The sequence below is a fragment of the Vipera ursinii genome (assembly GCF_947247035.1).
Source record: "Vipera ursinii genome assembly, chromosome: 16".
Taxonomy (NCBI): domain Eukaryota; kingdom Metazoa; phylum Chordata; class Lepidosauria; order Squamata; family Viperidae; genus Vipera; species Vipera ursinii.
In genome coordinates this window covers 6,852,535-6,869,596 of record NC_139529.1, presented here as the reverse complement: position 1 = coordinate 6,869,596, position 17,062 = coordinate 6,852,535, and the positions used below count along the sequence as shown (strand labels likewise).

At 47.7% G+C, this 17,062-nt stretch overlaps 1 protein-coding gene across 2 annotated transcripts in view; it reads right to left on the bottom strand.

Annotated features, from left to right (window-relative positions):
* Nucleotides 1–5,590: 5,590 nt before the first annotated feature.
* The window catches only part of PNPLA7 (patatin like domain 7, lysophospholipase), a 52,751-nt gene continuing 41,279 nt past the window's right edge, over nt 5,591–17,062 (bottom strand). The window contains exons 27-35 of one of the 2 annotated variants that reach the window (XM_083375031.1): nt 13,776–13,892; nt 11,450–11,519; nt 9,657–9,773; nt 8,494–8,642; nt 8,219–8,371; nt 7,973–8,083; nt 7,413–7,497; nt 7,054–7,157; nt 5,591–6,438 (exon numbers count right to left, since the gene is read on the bottom strand). In XM_083375031.1, coding sequence (XP_083231157.1) covers nt 6,370–6,438; nt 7,054–7,157; nt 7,413–7,497; nt 7,973–8,083; nt 8,219–8,371; nt 8,494–8,642; nt 9,657–9,773; nt 11,450–11,519; nt 13,776–13,892 — 975 coding nt within the window. In that variant the 3' untranslated portion in view covers nt 5,591–6,369. Of the gene's footprint in view, nt 6,439–7,053; nt 7,158–7,412; nt 7,498–7,972; nt 8,372–8,493; nt 8,643–9,656; nt 9,774–11,449; nt 11,520–13,775; nt 13,893–17,062 lie in introns of both variants that reach the window. The other variant, XM_083375030.1, reaches the window with a different exon arrangement.

The following is a 17,062-nucleotide window of genomic DNA, read 5'->3' as shown; positions in this document are numbered from 1 at the left end:
AATAGCCTTCTTCCCAGTTACAGAGGCAGCCCGAAGGGTCCATCGATCAGGAAGCCAAGATATATTGCCCTCTCTTAAGCATTCATTTATTTTATTTATATCCTGCCTTTCCTTCCGGAGCAGAAGGCAGCAAGCTCTGCGGTCCCCTCTTCGTGTTTTTTTTCCCTCCCCAAGAAGCCTGTGACAAGTGTTAATTGGGAAAAATTGCGCTGACGGGAAGAGGGGGGGGGAGAAAAAGGCTTATTGGAATAATTATGATTATTCCTGAGTCCTTAGGGAGAAGGGCGGTATACAAATCAAACAAATAAATAAATAAATAAATAAATAAATAACTGTTGGATCATGAAGATGTTGCCAAGACAGAGGGAAGCATGGCAGGTTCCAGATTGTAAAACAGGTTCCTGTCTTTCGTGGTTGATCCAGACTCCAGGCAGGTAGGAGAGAGAAAAAAAATAGAAGAAATAGTTGGGCTGATGAGAAACAAAGAAGGATACACAACAGAATAACAGAGTTGGGACCTTGGAGGTCTTCTAGTCCGACCCCCTGCTCAAGCAGGAAACCCTATACTATTTCAGACAAAATGGTTGTCCAATTCTTGTTTCTGTTTTTAGATGTGAAGTGGGAACCTCCGTTCTTCTCTGTTTTCAAAAGCCAGGAAGGGCAATTAACTTTCTTTCTTTTAAATCTAGATAGGCCCTTTTTAAGAAGTGGGTACAGTACTTGGGAAACCTGGAAGCTGAAGGAAAACCCCGATGAATCCATTTTACCGAATTGGAAACTGAGGCTGAAAGACCAACATGGGTCTAGGGCAAAAGAGGGTTTGAATCCAGATAGATAGGTAGATAGATAGATAGATGGGTAGATAGATAGATAGATAGATAGATAGATAGATAGATAGATAGATAGATAGATAGATAGATAGGTAGGTAGGTAGGTAGGTAGGTAGGTTGGTAGGTAGGTAGGTTGATAGATAGGTAGGTAGGTAGGTAGGATAGATAGATAGATAGATAGATAGATAGATAGATAGATAGATAGATAGATAGATAGATAGATAGATGATAGATAGATAGATAGATAGATAGATAGATAGATAGATAGATAGATAGATAGATAGGTGGGTAGATAGGTGGGTAGATAGGTGGGTAGATAGGTGGGTAGATGATAGATAGAGATAGATAGATAGATAGATAGATAGATAGATAGATAGATAGATAGATAGATAGATAGATAGATAGGTAGGTAGGTAGGTAGGTAGGTAGGTAGGTAGATAGATAGATAGATAGATAGATAGATAGATAGATAGATAGGTAGATGATAGATAGATAGATAGATAGATAGATAGATAGATAGATAGATAGATAGGTAGATGGGTGGGTAGATGATAGATAGATAGATAGATAGAGATAGATAGATAGATAGATAGATAGATAGATAGATAGATAGATAGATAGATAGATAGATAGGTAGATGATAGATAGATAGATAGATAGATAGATAGATAGATAGATAGATAGATAGATAGGTAGATGGGTGGGTAGATGATAGATAGATAGATAGATAGATAGATAGATAGATAGATAGATAGATAGATAGATACTCACTGCTGGTTTGTATTCCAAAGGTTGCTTCTTCTCTAGCTGTCTTTAATAATCTCTTTTGATGCGTCACCAATTCCCTATAAGAAACAGTTCCGCATTACACTTTGTTCCCATTGAGCTATTGCTGAAGGCAAGAATATTATCAGTCTAATGGTTTCCTGCTCAGATAGCAATCCTATCACTGTCCTCCCCCTCCCCTCCCTGGGACAAGAATCCTTGCCCTCCATCTTTCCAACCTCCAAGCCCACATTTCCAATATTTCATTTCATTTTCAATATTTTGCCCTTGGTTCTGTTTTTCTGCTTCTACGGATTCTGATCTCTAGGGGAGAAGAACCAGGAGAATGATTATACTTTATGCCTTTTGACTCAATGTTGACTCCTGAGATGGCCTGGATAGGTCCCTGTAGTTTTTCCCCCGATGCCTTAACCGCTAGCCCAAACGTGCTCTCCATTAAAAAGAGAACTATTGACAAAGCTTATTGCAGCAATCCAGGAACAGAAGTGGGGAGTGTGGGGTGGCAGAAGAAGTGCTTTACACACCTACAAACCAGAAATAGCAAAATTGAATTTCTGGAAAGATTCATGAGGTGGTTGAAGCAAATGTATTAACTCTCTGGCCTTAAAGGAGAAACTATGCTGCTTGGATGTGTTGCCTCTTCATTTAAGTGAAGCCTCCAGGTTCAGGAGCAGTCTTCCTCTGCCTTCCAAAGCAACAGATCTTGGGGGGGGAAGACCCGAAGTGGCCAACAGGAAACCTTTCCAGAAACATCCATTGACCGCTGTAACGCAGCAGATGCTAGCTTTTAAAACAATCCCCTAATTTAGCCTTCCTATTTTTTAGCAGCTGTGCCTTGCCTTTTATTTACCAAAATTCGGAGGTGAGTGCAGATGCGTTGGGCAGCCGGAAATAGCCACAAAATGCTCACAAGAGACTGACCTGGCGTTGTTTGCCGGAACCTGTATCCTTCGACGTGGCTAAAAATAGGGCAGTCAAAATGGAAAGGTTTAAGGGGCTCGAAATGCTGACTATTAATAGTGGGGAGGGGGGAAAGAGAAGTTGAGCAAGAAGAGGATTCGAAAAAGAGCAGAAAAAAATGTATACTGGCGTGAAAAATAGAATTGAACAAGTAGCTTGCAAACAGCTTGGGGTGCTGCCGTTTCCGCTTGGACTTTCATTATCGGCAAGGATTTAGTTCGACCTAAGAGCATTTTTTTTTTTTTTGCTGGGATCCAACCACAGACTCGTGGCCTTAATTGCATTTCTTTTCCTGGTTCCTTTCGGCTGTTCCAGGAGCAGGCTAACCTCTCTTTGCCGTTCACGAAAAACCGTCCGAACTAGGAGCAGAGGCTGGCCCAGTGCGGTGGTTATTTTAAGGACTAAAAGTGGTGGAAGCGTTGGTGTTCGCTGAGCTGGGTTGTTTTGGCTGAGTGTACTGATGACGTTCCCTAGCTGGGTCATGAAATGTCTTCAAGGAAACCACCCAGCTCAGAGAGCATTAAGGATCCCAAAGACCACCTCCTCCTCCTCTTCACAAACCCCACTCCCTTCTAGCACTGATGATGTCACCTAGTTGGGTAACGAAACGTCTGCAAGAAAACAGCCCAGCTCAGAGCTACTGTATATAAACAGGGAGCAAGCTGCACTCACTAGCACTGAGGACGTTACCTAGTTGGGTCAACGAGATGTCTTCAAGAAAACAACCAAGCTCGGAGAGCACCGAGGACCCCAAAGTTCAACCCCGAGCTACAAATACTCTAAGACTAAGAAGGTTTGCCAAAATGCCGATCAGATTATTTCGACGTTTGCAATCAGATTCACCCTCTTGCCCCATCGCACAAAGGTCGAGAAGAACGTCTTCCCCCCCGCAAGTTCAAAGCAGACGTAATCTTAATAAGATCTCTGCAATGTTCTTCCTTGGAAAGTTACAGACGATCCTTGAGCTGTAGCATTTACAAGCACCGTTAGCATCCTCCTGGTCGTGTGGACCAAGTGGAACTCATTTTAACTTCTTTCTAATTTCAACTCCTTCTCCAGCAGTTTGGCAAGTCGGCCTCCTCCAATTCTCCTTCGCAGAAAACCAGCTCAGGCTTGGATTTATTAGACTGGGACCAAATTGGAAAAAAAAAGGGCACCGTTTAGCCCTGGCAAAATTTTAATTACCAGCATCGTTAAAAATAAAGAGAGAAAGAGAGAGTGTGTGCAAACAAAAGCTTTCCGCCTCCTTGCTGAAACTAGAAAAAAGATAATGGAGGGCACATGCCAGCTATAATTTTGATAGATCTCTTCCTGGACAGATAAAGGCAAACTGGGTGAGGGAGATAATGTCCTTGTTTAATGACTGCAGCAAAAAGCGCTTAGTGCATTGCAAGGGAGTTGGGGAAAGATGTGGATAGTCCTCGACGTACGAAAATTGAGGCCGGAATTTCCACTGCTAAGCTAGAAAGGGGCTAAGGGAGTTTTGTCCCGTTTCGTGATTTTCCTGGCCACCGCTGTTAAGCGAAGCGCTGCGGTTTTTCAGTTAATGACACGGTCGTTAAACGAATCCGGCTTCCCCCTTGACTTTGCTGGTCAGAAGGTCGCAAAAGGGGGACACGGCAACCGTCGTCAATCCGAACTCTTTGGCAAAGGTCCGAATTCTGACCACATGACCATGGGGACGCTGCAATGGTCATTAAGTGTAAAAAAAAAACCAGCTATAAGTCTCTCTTATTCATTCCAGTTGTAACTTCGGCCTCTAAATGAAAGGTCAGCAAGTCAAGGACTCCGTGTACACAGAGGAGAAGAAAAACCAATTTATTATGGTTCACATGGACTAGAAACACGTCCCAAGATTTTAACCGTGGATTCTGCAGAGAATCCTTTTGCCTTAAAAGGACTTAAAATTACTTTTGGAAGAACGACGAACTCGTCCTCCCTAAACAACCAATCTGAACAGTGGTTACAAAAGTGTCCCGTTCCATCCCCCCCCCCCGCCCCCCGGGATCTTTCCAAGAAGTGCAAAGTGGAAGACGTGAGCAGACTTAATTTATATATTCCCAGCCTTCGCGTGAGGGGCTATTGTTAAGTCTCAACTGATCCATCTGTTTCTTGGAGGAAAAAAATAATGTCAGATTTGAATGCCATCTCTGGGAACGAGTTGCCTACACAGATCTGGGGTGTTTTTTTCTCTCTCCCCCACCCCCAAACACTATTTCCCCTCTGCAAACATCCAGCACATGGTGTTTCCAGCCTGTTGGGATGATGTCAGATTGAAGTCTGGTTTTAGCAGGCTGCAACGGAGTCGTACTTAGCATTTTATCTCAAAGAGGCAGAACATGGAGGGTGTATTTGTGACCATCACAGGGCAAGAAGAAGGCTGGATGCAGCCTCCGGGGTGTTTCTCCCCCCCCCAACCCCCCGTTTCACCAGAGAAGCTATACAGATAGTCCTCGGCCTACCACGCTTCAAAGTGACCGTTCCGAAGTTACGGCGGCACCGGCAAAGTGACTTACGACCATTTTTTCACACTTGTGACCACTGCAGCTTCCCCCGGGGGTCACCTCCTAAAACTCCAGACGTATTTATGATGGTGGCAGCGTCCCCGGGGGGGTGGGGTTCTCACGTGATCAAAATTCGGAGGCTTGGCAACTGACTCGTATTTATGACGGTTCACCGAGTCCCCTTTTGTGACCTTCTGCTCAGCAAAGTTTACGGGGTGGGGAGGGAAGGCTGGGTTTCCTTAACCAGTGTGTCGCTAACCCTAACCACCGCAGCGATGGGCTTCACGACGTTGGCAAGGAAGGTCGTAAAAAGGGGAGGGGGAACCACAGTTAACAGCTGTCTCACTTAGCGACAGGGATCTCGGGCTCAGGGATTGCGGGTCATTAAGCCGAGGACTCCCTGTAACGCAACTGGCACCCCTGCCCTCAAATACATCCCTTCATCTGGGTTTTATTTGCGAAACGCAGAACGCCCCACGGGTGCCTTCGAGCCACGGCGCAACGCCAGGATACGGGTTTTCAGCTTTATTATCCTCTTTTTAAGAACCCCTGAGCAGAGAGAGAGAGAAATAGAGAGAGATTTGGCAGTATAATATAACACAGGGACGGTAGGTCCGTGTTGGACCATCGAGGCGGCCCACAAAAGCATGAGCTGAAAGGGAGCCGAGGATTTCCCAAAGTTTTTTAGAAGGTTTAAAAACAGCCTTTTGCGGCAACTCAAGAAAGCTGGCTTTGCAGCAGCATCGTCATCGTCGTTCGAACGGATGTGTGTGTGAAAGTCACGGCTGTTGTCGTCACGACTCTCGCTTCCCCTCCCTGGCAGATGGCTTCCCTCTTCGACTTTGGTGGTGAGCAAAGAGCATCCCCTACGCATCCCCTTGGAAATGCCGGTTGCCCAAGCCAAACTCGGTGGGATCCGGTGGGGTGAAGAATGCCAGAAGCCCAGCCTCTGCTTCCTTCCTTCCTACCTTCCTCCTCCTCCTCCTCCTCCTTCCAACCCAGATTCGTGCAAAGGGTTCCTTTCTCCCTTCTCCCTCTTGGTTCACACAAGCCCCAAACCCCGAAGGTGCCGTCCAAAGTTTCTGCAGACTCCGATCGATCAGAGTTTGCAAAGCGGTGGGTTGCAGGGGGCCCGTCTGTCCATCAGCGGATGCCAAGCGCTTTTGGGGGGGGGGGGATAAACCTTGGGGTTTTTTTAGACCGAGAAATGGGGAGAGGGGCACTGCTTAAGGAAGTTGGCAAGGAGGGGAGGGGGAGGAGAAAAGCCAGGTGGGCCAAGATGGGTCTTGTTATGCCGCCAGTTGGCTGTCTTCGGAGTCGCCGCGGATTGGTCTCCTTAGCCGGATTTCTTGATCCTGCTGGAGATAAAAAACGAGGAACTTTATTTGATTGGGCTTTGAAGTGTCCAGAGCGCAGGTAGTCCCTGACTTAACAAAGTTCATTTACTGACTGTTCAAAGTTATGCCGGCACTGGAAAAAAAGGAAGTTAGGACCGTTTTTCACACTTACGGCCTCTGCAGCATCCCCACAGCTCAGGTGATCAAAATTCGACCGCTTGGCAACTGATTCATATTTATGACGGTCGCAATGTCCCCGGGGTCACGTTTATCCCCTTGGGACAAGGAAAGTCCGGGGGGTGGAGAAGCCAGATTCATTTAGCAGGGGGTCAAGAAAGGTCGTAAGACGGGACAAAAAGCACTTAAGAAACGTCTCGCTTCGCCGACAGAAATTTGGGGCTCGGCTGAGGTCGTAAGTGGAGGACTAGCTGGGCTTTCTCCCCTCCGAGACCTCGGAAGGGAGCGACACGCGAAAGGAAGAAGGGAAATAACAGAGGAGAAGAGGGCTACTAGGGCGGTTTGGCCCGCTCGATCTGCCTTCAAACCCATCTCAAATCAAGCCATAGACTCCCACGGCCTGGGGTGGGGGTGGAGGAGTTGACAGCGGAACCCCAAAAGGTCCAGGGCGAGCCTTACGGGATCCGTATATAACTCCGTCTCGCTGGTCAGGAAACTGACGTAGTCGTCCTTCTGGCTGTCAAAAATCTCCTCTTCGTATTCGGTCTGGTAGTCGGACTCATCTGAACGGGAGAGAAGTCGGAAAGGGCTTGTTTTAAGCCAGGTGGGAAGGAGAACGCTAAGCTGACATCCCTCAGGCGACTGGATCCCCTGGAGCCACCCGAGCGACCACCAGCTTCTTCTCGCAACCTAAATAAGGAGCAAGTATGCAAAATATGCCCGGAGCCCTCGTTTCAACCCTGAGCTACAAATATTCTCCTTTCTCAATAAGCGCCTCTCTCTCTCTCTCTCTCTCTTCCCTCCCTCCGTCTGCTCACCATCCACAATGATGGCCTTCACTGGTTCAATTCGGGAGACGATTTCAGCCAAATCCGTGAAAGAGGTGGTGGGGCAGGTCACGTACTGAAAGGGGAGGAAAAGAAAAGAAAAGAAAGGATGAGCAAATGCTGGGTATCTCAGTCAGGGTCAGGCCCAAGACCTGGGCAGTCCCATCGCAGCCCTTCCTTTGCTGTCATTCGCCTGCAGACAGAAAGCCTGAGTCTGCCACGTCATCTTAAGAATTAAAAATGAGTGATTGCCCCTTCGGTCTCCCAAACTGGCACATGTGGTATTTATTGATTGATTGATTGATTGATTGATTTTATATACCGCCCTATTCCCGAAGGACACAGGACGGTTCACAGGGCAAGTGAAAACAATACAAAAAGGAAAGATAAAATAGAATTAAATTAATACTAGCCCACAGGATTAAGACAAAGTTAAAATTTAATTTAAAAGGGTGCAGTTTTGCAGCACTCCCCACTGAGCTCTTGCGTGAGCTGGCTGCTCTCCCCCACCACACACACACACACACACACTCACACACACACTCACTCACACAGGAGGGTTTAGACTGGCAGCCTTCTTGCCGGTCCCTCAGCATCTTCTCCAGGACTCCACTCCGGCACCAAACGTTAAAAACCGTCTTCCCATGCTGGTAGCCGACTTCCTGGAGGAGGAAAAAAAAAATGGCAGCCACGATCGGCGCTTCCGAGGCTGGACTCGTGCCAAAACACAGCAGCTTTGAACCCGGGGCCGCACGGATCTTCCCCTTCGCGGCTTCCCTGCCCGCCCCACAACGCACACAGATTTCATCAAATTTCCCAAAGTCCAGTGTCCCGTAGCGATCGATGGGCGGACGGATATATTCGCAATAGTCGCTGTTCTTGACCATCTCCAACTGCCGGACGCAACAGACGTAGGCCAGCCGAGTCTGGATCTCGGCCATGTTCAGCACCTGGGAGAGAGAAAGAGAAAGAGAGAAAGAGAGAGAGAAAGAGAGAGATTTGCACCCCTTCAAGAGCCACAGCAGCTAGTCCTCGACTTACGGCGATTCGTTTAACAGCCTCCCCACGCTACCTTCACTTTCTCCACTAAGGGGTTCCACCGCTTCCACAGCAGCCACCAGCCGGAAAGAGCGTCGCCATAGTTGGTGAGGTCCGTCTCGTCTCGGCTGCCCACGTCGATGGCAATGACGATCTTGGCTCCCATGGACCGTGCAACGTCCGCTGTCGGGAGAAAGCAGAGTAACGGAATGGGAAGGGACCTCAGAGGTCTTCTAGTCCATCCCCCTGCTCAAGCATTACAGACAAGTGGCTGTCCAGTCTCTTCTTGAAAGCCTCCAGCGATGGAGCACCCACAACTTCTGGGAGGCAACTGATTTAATTGTCCTGACTGTCATGAAACTTCTCCTTAGTTCCAGGTTGCTTCTCTCCTTGATGGGTTTCCATCTGTTGCTTCTTGTCCTGCCCTTCTGGTGCTTTGGAGAAGAGGTTGACCCAAGATTAGCCAGCCGGCTTTCATGCCTAAGGCAGGATTAGAACTCACCGTCTCCTAGTGATTGGACCAGGCACCTAGCATGATTTCATGCCTAAGGCAGGACTAGAACTCACCGTCTCCTGGTGATTGGCTCAAAGTCACCCAGCCTGATTTCATGCCTGAGGCAGGACTGGCTCAGTGTGCCTGGCTGAGGAATTCTGGGAGTTGGAAGTCCACAAGTCATCAAAGGGCCAAGTTTGAAGACCCCTGGAATAGGTTGACCCCCCCCCCTCTTCTCTGTGGCAGCCCCTCAGCATTGGAAGACGGCTATCATGGCAGCCCTTAGTCTTCCTCTTCGTTAAGACTACACACACCTTGTTTCTGATTTAGCCGCCAGCCTCTCTGCTGCTCTTCTCTGCACTCTCTTTCGAGGGTCTCAACGTCCCTTTTTGTATCCCCGGGACCCAAACTGGAGGCAGAATTCCAATCAGGCTTCCTAAAGCGGTACTGTCCCTTCTTGTGATATTGTGATCCTATCCTTCTGTTGACACAGCCTAGGACCGCGTTGGCTTTCTGGGCCGCTGCAGCACACGGCTGGCTCACGCTTGTCCACCAGGACTCCCAAGATCCTTTCTCTCACTGTTGTTATCATGCAGCCAGGCCCCACCTGTTCTATACCTGGGCGTTGGGTTGTTCCTGGATGGGAAGGCCAGCAAGGCTGCAGAAATTCACGGCTGGACCAGAATCGAAGAACCTCTGATTACCTGGGAGGTTGTTGATGTAACCACCGTCCATGAGGAGATGACCGTCTTTGGGATCACAGAGAGGGGGCAGGTAACCAGAGAGAGACATACTGGCCCTGATGTAGCGCCACAGGCAACCTTTAAGGAAAAGGAACAGATCCGTGGTCACTTCCCAGCTACCCTCATCCCCAACATGGAGAAGACAGGGAAAGATAGACTTCATTTGGCCCAGCCTCTCCACCTGTCATAATTCATAAAGCCAGACATTTGCTAAGTGAGTTTTGTCCTCATTTTTAGGGCGAAGTGAAGCTGGCTTCCCGCATTTGACTTCACTGGTCAGGAGGTTGCAAAAGGGGATTCGCGTGGACAGACAGACAGACACACACACATGGGGCGCTGCGACCGTCGTGCACATGAGCGTCTTTGAGTTTTGATGACAAGACGCGACCCTGGGGATGCCGTGAGGGTCGCAAGTGTGAAAAAAAAACACCCGGTCTTTTAAGTCCCTTTTCCCGGTGCTGTTGTAACTTCCAACAGCCACTAAACGAGCTGTCGTAAGTTGAGGACGACCTGCGCTTTACTGTAAACCATCTCAGCGCGCTGGACGATGACTTTGGCCAGCTTTTGGCGAGGGTAAAGGTTCCCCCGCGCATGCGTGCTAGTCGTTTCCGACTCTAGGGGCCGGTGCTCATCTCCGTTTCAAAGCTGAAGAGCCAGCGCTTGTCCAAGGACGTCTCCGTGGTCATGTGGCCGGCGTGACTAGACGCCAAAGGTGCACGGAACGCTGTTACCTTCCCACCGGAGTGGTCCCTATTTTTCTACTTGCGTTTTTACGTGCTTTCGAACTGCTAGGTTGGCAGAAGCTGGGACGAGTAACAGGCGCTCACTCTGCTACGCGGCACTCGGGATTCGACCCGCCAAACTGCCGACCTTCCGATCGACAAGCTCAGCGTCCCCAAGGCAGGTTGGGGAAACAGAGTAGGAGTCCGAGAAGGAACCCCATTTGGGCAGGATTCTGCAGATCTTGATCTTCCTGCCCAACCCACGGGGCGAGGAGGAGACTCTGCGGCTCTCTTAAAAGCGCTTCGATTCGTCCTCTTCTGCCCCGTCACGAGCAGATTTATCTCCATTACAAGCCGAGTTGTTTTAATCAGCAGGAAAAAAAAAAAAAGGGGGAGATGGATTCGCTCCCTAGGGTTTTGCAAGCCGGGAATTTTCCAGCCTTGCCTTCCTAAGTCAGGCTGGAAAGCTCACGTTATTTCTGGGGTTCTGGGTTGTTGTGGTTTTTTTTGAGGCCCGAGAAAAGGAGAAAAAGGAGGGGCAAGGAAGCCGCCCACGGACACGGGGACGCTCGGCGCGATTTCAAGGCAATCCGTTCCGCAGTCGGGGAGGATTCGAAAACAAGGCCGCCCAGCCAATCGGCTGTCAAACCTGTGCTTTCTTGGCTGACGCGGGCATAAAGCCCTGTAATTAGTTAATTGCAATTCTAGGCCTTTTCAGCTTTTGGAGGGCAGCCTGGGGCCCAGGTGACTTCCTTCCCTTGACTTCAGCTTGGCTCCTTCTAAGAGTCAATTAGAGGAATAGGAAAAAAGAAGTTTATAACTGTCGGTAGTCCCGTTACGTCAGGGGAGGAGGACGTATTATTCTTTGAGGTATCTTTCCGCATTCAGCTGGGATAGGGATTTTCTTAACGTTAATGTTAGATCTACTGGATATTTCGAATTTTTTTTTTTCCTTTCCTTTTTCCTTTTTTTTTTTTTTTTTGCACACAAGATCCTTGCCCAAATCACCCCCAATTCTCGCAGGCTGCCTACCGTCGGTGTGGATTCTCATAGCCGAGGCAGTGATGTCTGTGGTGATGATGAAGAAAGGAATCCAGAGATCCTGCCACACAGAGAGAGCTCGTTAGAGAGAGAGAGAGAGAGAGAGAGAGAGAGAGAGAGAGAGAGAGAGAGAGAGAGCAATTGAGGCGAGCAAGATCACTCAAAACCGGATCTGAACACAAGACAGAAACAGCAGGAATATTAGGAAAGAAATAAGGAGAGGAGAAAGAGAAAGAAAGAGGAGAGGAAAGGAAAGGAAATAGAGAAAGGAAAGGAAAGGAAATAAGGAAGGGAAATAAGGAAAGGAAAGGAAAATGGAATGGAGGGAAAGGAAAGGAAAGGAAAGGAAAGGAAAGGAAAGGAAAGGAAAGGAAAGGAAAGGAAAGGAAAGGAAAGGAAAGGAAAGGAAAGGAAAGGAAATAGAGAAAAGAAAGGAAAGGAAGGGAAATAAGGAAGGGAAATAAGGAAAGGAAATAAGGAAAGGAAAGGAAAGGAAAATGGAATGGAGGGAAAGGAAAGGAAATAGAGAAAGGAAAGGAAAGGAAAGGAAAGGAAATAAGGAAAGGAAAGGAAATAGAGAAAGGAAAGGAAAGGAAATAAGGAAGGGAAATAAGGAAAGGAAATAAGGAAAGGAAAGGAAAATGGAATGGAGGGAAAGGAAAGGAAAGGAAATAGAGAAAAGAAAGGAAAGGAAGGGAAATAAGGAAGGGAAATAAGGAAAGGAAATAAGGAAAGGAAAGGAAAGGAAAATGGAATGGAGGGAAAGGAAAGGAAATAGAGAAAGGAAAGGAAAGGAAATAAGGAAAGGAAAGGAAATAGAGAAAAGAAAGGAAAGGAAAGGAAAGGAAAGGAAAGGAAAGGAAAGGAAATAGAGAAAAGAAAGGAAAGGAAGGGAAATAAGGAAGGGAAATAAGGAAAGGAAAGGAAAGGAAAATGGAATGGAGGGAAAGGAAAGGAAATAGAGAAAGGAAAGGAAAGGAAAGGAAATAAGGAAAGGAAAGGAAATAGAGAAAAGAAAGGAAAGGAAAGGAAAGGAAAGGAAAGGAAAGGAAAGGAAAGGAAAGGAAAGGAAAGGAAAGGAAAGGAAAGGAAAAGGAAAAGCAAAGGGGAAGGGAAGGGAAGGGAAGGAAATGGAAATTAATGGATGGGGAAGGGGAGGGGAGGGACAAAACTACCCATCCTTTCTTTTTTTTACAATGGTTATAAACGCATTTATATTTTTGTCTGTAAGGTTACATCCCTCTTTCCTTCTTTCCATAAACCACCCTAATCTTCACTGGCCATCCGGTTCCTTGCCCAGATGCGGAGGACACTTAGCAAGGAGTCAGTTTACCCCTCCAATTCCATTGTGTCGAAGGGCGGAAAAAAAACCAGATGCTGACCGTGCCACTAAAGAGAGGCTTTAGGTGTCTCATCTCTTTAATTACAAGCCTAATGTGCAACCTGATCGACGGGGCTTTTAAAGTTTTCCCCTCGCTCTCCTAGTCACACAGTTGCTAAACATGACCGCTCTTTCTGTTTTCCCTCTTAACACCTCCGCTTGACAAGGACAGGGTTGTTTGTGCGGATAACGGAGGATTAAATTTCATTTTTGTCATACGGGACTCTTGGCCCGAGGACCGAGGGCTAAATTTGTTTCACCACTGTTGACTCTGAAGAAAACTGACAGCTTTGAAGATGGATGTATTAAAAAAAAAAACAACACACAGCCCAGCTTCTGGAAGTAACGGCCAGAGATGTTGCCCATTGCATCTGGAAGAGGGCAAAATAAAAATTAAAAAAACGGGCTTCAATTATACACACAACCCAAAGGTGCTTTTTGGAACCTCTTTGAAGAGGTTTCGCTTCTCCTCCGAGAAGCTTCTTCAGCTCTGACTGGATGGTGGGGGGAAATGGAAGGATTTATACTCCTTGCAGAGAGCTGGTCGTTTGCCTCCTTTTAGAGGGTCGTTGAGGCCACTTGGAGGTTTATGTGTCCTAATGTGTCCAAGTGGCCTCAGCGACTCTCTAAAAGAATTGCAAACGACCAGCGGTCTGCAAGGAGTATAAATCCTTCCATTCCCCCACCATGCAGTCGGAGCCGAAGAAGCTTCTCGGAGGAGAAGCGAAACCTCTTCAAAGGAAAAACCAGCTGCCTCCTGAAAAAACATCTTTGGGACAACCACGGACCTGGATGACGGAGAACCTCCCTAGGCGTGTAACGCACAACCCATCTTAAAGCCTTTCCCCTCGCCCGCCACACAACTGTCAAAAACTCTGCGATCTTTCAGCCCGGCTCCCCTTCCTGTGTCGCGCTGGGCACGGAACGCACGCCTACCTCGATCTGCTTGTCTCTGAAGATGTCGCTGACCCTGTGGTTGAAGGAGGCTCCGGAGAACATGGAGGTGATGGGGTAGGTCAAATCGAGAACCGTTTTCAGCACCGAGTTCATATTCTGCAAAGAGAGCCAAGCTGTTGACCCATAAAGACTGGGAGGGGGACGAGAAGCTGAAGCGCTCATGAAAAACTAGTTGGGGGTTTAATGTGGACAGGCAGAAAGGCGAAAGGGGAGGCTTTAAGGGCCCTTCTGGGGCATCCATTCATCTGCTGAAGATTTGGGGATATATTTCATGGTGACTGGACAAATCACTCAGGGCAAAACCTGCTGGGTTTCGCGTGGTTTTGGCCCAATCTAGGAGAACCTCAATGATCCCACGTGGCCGGTTGGCCAGGAAGGGACCCCAACATCCCTATGGGTCTGATTGCCATTTGGCCACAAGATTTGTTGCGGCTACTCAAACCAATCAACCTTTTTTTGGCAGCCCTTGGTTTCTCCTGGACACGGTGTTGAAGGCAACCCAACGCAGGTTTTTTTTTCTCTTTGCGTTAACAAAGAGAGAGACAGAGAGAGATGTGAGTGAGGAGGACACAAAGATATTGGGGGTGGCGGGGTGGGGGCTGTTCATCGAAAAATGGTCAGCCTGAAAAGAGAGGCGGACAGCAAACGCTTCCACTTTAGTCCTCAACGTACGACCGTATAACGGAGTCGAAAGTCTCCGCTGCGAAGTGAGACGGCGAAGCGAATTTTGCCCCAGTTTACAACACCACGGAAAAGATAAAACAGCCATGGACGGAAGAAGAAGAAGAAGAAGAAGAAGAAGAAGAAGAAGAAGAAGAAGAAGAAGAAGAAGAAGAAGAAGAAGAAGAAGAAGAAGAAGAAGAAGAAGAAGAAGAAGAAGAAGAAGAAGAAGAAGAAGAAGAAGAAGAAGAAGAAGAAGAAGAAGAAGAAGAAGAAGAAGAAGAAGAAGAAGAAAGTGCCAAAACCAACATTAAAAATTATACAGAGTTATTTCGGTTTCTGGACTATAGTATTCTTAAGCTTTCTTTTCTTTTCGCGCGATCTGGTTGCTGTTGATTCATGCCCTGATGCCAAAGAAAGGACGAGGTCTGTTTGTGTGTGTGTACTGTGTGTGTGTGTGTGCGCGTGTGTGCACGCACGTGTGCACCTTCTAAAAATATCAAAACCCTTTCCCCACCCCGGCACCCCCAGCCATCTCTGGCCTTGTATTAGCAAGAGATGACAGCTGGTAAAGACAAGAAAGAGGTAATGGGAGGTCCAAGCTCAATGGTCTGGAGGGGGGGGGAGGAAGCACCCCCCCCTCGCCCCCCCTTTTGCACAGTCAATGGGGGCAGGACCGATTCCCAAATCCTCTCCTCCCCTTTCTTCAGACTTCTCCTTTATTTTCCTCCCCTCACTTTTTTTCTTCCTCCTGTTCTTTCCTCTCCTCCATTATCTTCACTCTTCTCTTCACTCCTTCATTCTCCTCTTTCGCTCTGCTCCTCCCCTCCCCTCCTTTGTTCTTCCTCCTCTTCTCCGCTCCTCCCCTTTCCCCTCCTTTTTTCCTTCCCTTCTTTTTCTTCTCTTCTCTCTTGTTCTTGGTTCCACTCTCCTCTCCTCCCCTCGCTCCTTTCCCCCCCTCCTCTCCTCTTTCCTCTCCTCCATTATCTTCACTCTTCTCTTCACTCGTTAATTCTCCTCTTTCTCTCTGCTCCTCTCCTCCCCTTGCCCTTTAGTTCTTCCTCCTCTCTTCTCCACTCCTCCCCTTTCCCCTCCTGTTTTTCTTCCTCTCTCTCTCTCTCCCTCTCTCCCTCTCTCCCTCTCTCTCTCTCTCTCTCTCTCTCTCTCTCTGTTCTCTTCCCCTCCCCTCCTCCCATCTCCCCAATAAAGTCAGGGACTGGCTGTCTTTGGAAACAGGGACCTCTCACGTCCTTTGTGCTCACAAACATTTTTGCAACGCCAAGGATGTTTGGTGCTAAGCAATACACCTGTTTCCGCTCAGGCTGCCCGACTCCCGAGCTGAACTACGGCGGGTCACAAGATGAAAGGAGAGATAGCCAGGCTGCAGCCTTGCATCGGGGCGCCACGGCCCCTCTTTCCATCCCCCCTAAAAATAAAAAGAGGGGAGAACCATTCGTTTACAGACTATTTATTTTATTTTATTTTTAATTCCATTTATATCCCGCCCTTCTCCGAAGACTCAGGGCGGCTTACAAGCTTAGCAGTAGCCTTCATTCTATGTATATTTTATTTATTTTTATTATTTTAATTCCATTTATATCCCGCCCTTCTCCGAAGACTCAGGGCGGCTTACAAGCTTAGCAGTAGCCTTCATTCTATGTATATTTTATTTATTTATTTATTTTAATTCCATTTATATCCCGCCCTTCTCCGAAGACTCAGGGCGGCTTACAAGCTTAGCAGTAGCCTTCATTCCATGTATATGCCTGCTTATTAGGGCCTTCACACACCCCACCCAAGTGGCATTTTTACAAAGTCAGCTTAATTGCCCCCAACAATCTGGGTCCTCATTTTACCTACCTCGGAAGGATGGAAGGCTGAGTCAACCTTGAGCCTGGTGGGATGCGAACCTGCACTAATGGCAGGCATCTGGTGTGACTTAAGGAGGCATTAGCCCACTGTGCCACCAAGGCTATTCTATTCTATTCTATTCTATTCTATTCTATTCTATTCTATTCTATTCTATTCTATTCTATTCTATTCTATTCTATTCTATTCTATTCTATTCTATTCTATTCTTTTTTTTTAAAATCCCATTTATATCCCGCCCTTCTCCGAAGACTCAGGGCGGCTTACAAGCTTAGCAGTAGCCTTCATTCTATGTCTATGCCTGCTTATTAGGGCTTTCGCCCCCCACCCCCCAAGCGGCATTATTACAAAGTCAGCTTATTGCCCCCAACAATCTGGGTCCTCATTTTACCTACCTGGGAAGGATGGAAGGCTGAGTCAACCTTGAGCCTGGTGGGACTCGAACCTGCACTAATGGCAGGCAGCTGGTGTTACTTAAGGAGGCATTAGCCCACTGCTCCACCAAGGCTCTTTGAAGTTACAACGGCACCGTTGACCCTTTTTCACACGACCGCTGCAGCATCCCCCGTGGTCAAAACTCAAGACACTTGGCAACTGGCTCGTATTTATGACAATCGCAGCGTTCCAGGGTGTGTGTGTGTGTGTGTGTGTGTGTCACGTGATCCCCCTTTGGTGACCTCCTGACCAGCAAAGTCAACGGGGGGGGGGGGGGGGAAGAAGCCGGATTCACTGAACAG